The following is a 1,636-nucleotide window of genomic DNA, read 5'->3' on the forward strand; positions in this document are numbered from 1 at the left end:
AAAAGAAATTAAAAAAAATATAATTTTATATTTTTAGAGAAATTTTAAATATAATTAAACCTATATATATGTACACACAAGATCAACCATTAGCATAAGCTAATAAAAGAATAAGCCCTGGTGGTAGGAATTGAGGTTTCACACCTTTTCTTCCACAAAACCTAGAAATGAGACATCTTGAACATACCACCCATAGTGGACATAGCACTAACATAAGTCCCACACTAACTAATGATTGAATACGACGAATAGAACCTAGTTGACAATAAAATCCACTCTTTCTTGCAAAACCCACAAATCCCATCTGGCTAAAACCCCTCTTCATCTCCACCCCACACATCCCACCAATTAAGCAATGGATTCTTGCACAAGAACCTCACTCTTTCTCACCTCAACTCTAATCCTACTCGCCCTTACAACCTCCGACAACTCCAAAGACAGACAGGAATGTGCGGACTCACTGGTGGGCTTAGCCACCTGTCTGCCTTACGTTGGAGGCACTGCAAAAACCCCCACACCCGACTGCTGCAGCGGCCTCAAACAGGTTCTCAAGACCAACAAGAAGTGTCTTTGTATAGTGATTAAGGATAGAAATGACCCGGATTTGGGCCTCAACATTAATGTCACTCTTGCTTTGGGTCTGCCCGCCGTTTGTAATGCCCCGGCTAATATTTCTCAGTGTCCTGGTAAGGGTGTAAATGAGTCGAGTCGTGTGAGTTTTACTATTCAACTACTATGATTTGTTTTAAGAAATTCTAATTCAAACCTGTCTAATTAGAGCTGAATTACTGATACAGTTGTTATGTAGCTCGGCATAATCTAAGAAAAACGATCAATTACATGTAGTTATGCTTGCCAGTGATTAGTCCAATTCTGTTAAATTTGGTTTAGACAAGAATTTTTCTGTCCTAACCATATTGGGTCGATGCCTGAAGTTATGGAACATTTGAGCAAGTTTTGGCAACGTGAATTGACTAACATGGTAAATCTAATGCTGCAGCTCTGCTCAACTTGCCTCCCAATTCACCAGAAGCCCAGATTTTCTATCAACTCGGCAAAAACTCAACCGGTACTACTGCCGCTAGCCCTGTTGCGGGAGGCCCGACTGCTAATGGTATGTTAACACTTCCCCGGGGAGACTATCCCTTTTGTTGGATTGATCACAGACACACGTACATTTTGAAAATTCTTGGTGAATCTCGAGATTCTGAGCTCTCGGACGATCGCAATTTCTTAGGTTCACGTGTTCAAAATGGAGGGATGCGATAATCTTGAGGAACTCTGAGTCTCGAAAGTCACCAAGAATGATTGCTAATGGTTTTTTATTGACAGTGGGGCCAAATTCGACGAGTGCCCCTGCCGGAGCAAGTACCGCTGGAAGCAGCTCTCAGCGGAAAACTAGCGGCTTTGGCAGACCGAAGAGATGGGTTGGATTGGAAGTCCTAGGCGGGCTGGTTCTGTTATCGGTTGTGATCATGTAATAGCGTCTGGAGTATGTTGTCCGAAATTCGGACGGAAGTATTATTTCTGTTTTTGGACACTGACAGCAACCATGTGTTTGCACTGCTTTATTTATGGAATTAGATATTACAAGAAATAATCAGTATTGTGCAATAATTAAGTATTGTTTTTCTTA

At 41.6% G+C, this 1,636-nt stretch overlaps 1 protein-coding gene across 2 annotated transcripts; it reads left to right on the plus strand.

Moving 5' to 3' along the window:
• The first annotated feature begins 264 nt into the window (after window positions 1-264).
• Window positions 265-1,636, plus strand: LOC105173385 (non-specific lipid transfer protein GPI-anchored 14). 2 transcript variants are annotated; one of them, XM_020697617.2, is made up of 3 exons: window positions 265-686; window positions 1,001-1,114; window positions 1,238-1,366. In XM_020697617.2, the coding sequence occupies exons 1-3, from the start codon at window positions 356-358 to the stop codon at window positions 1,267-1,269; spliced, it is 477 nt and encodes a 158-aa protein (XP_020553276.2). In that variant the 5' UTR covers window positions 265-355; the 3' UTR covers window positions 1,270-1,366. The 2 variants fall into 2 exon arrangements, with proteins under 2 accessions (XP_020553276.2, XP_011093401.2); XM_011095099.3 differs by having other exon boundaries at window positions 279-686; window positions 1,333-1,636.

This window comes from Sesamum indicum, linkage group LG11, assembly GCF_026168435.1.
Source record: "Sesamum indicum cultivar Baizhima isolate 11 linkage group LG11, ASM2616843v1, whole genome shotgun sequence".
NCBI lineage: Eukaryota > Viridiplantae > Streptophyta > Magnoliopsida > Lamiales > Pedaliaceae > Sesamum > Sesamum indicum.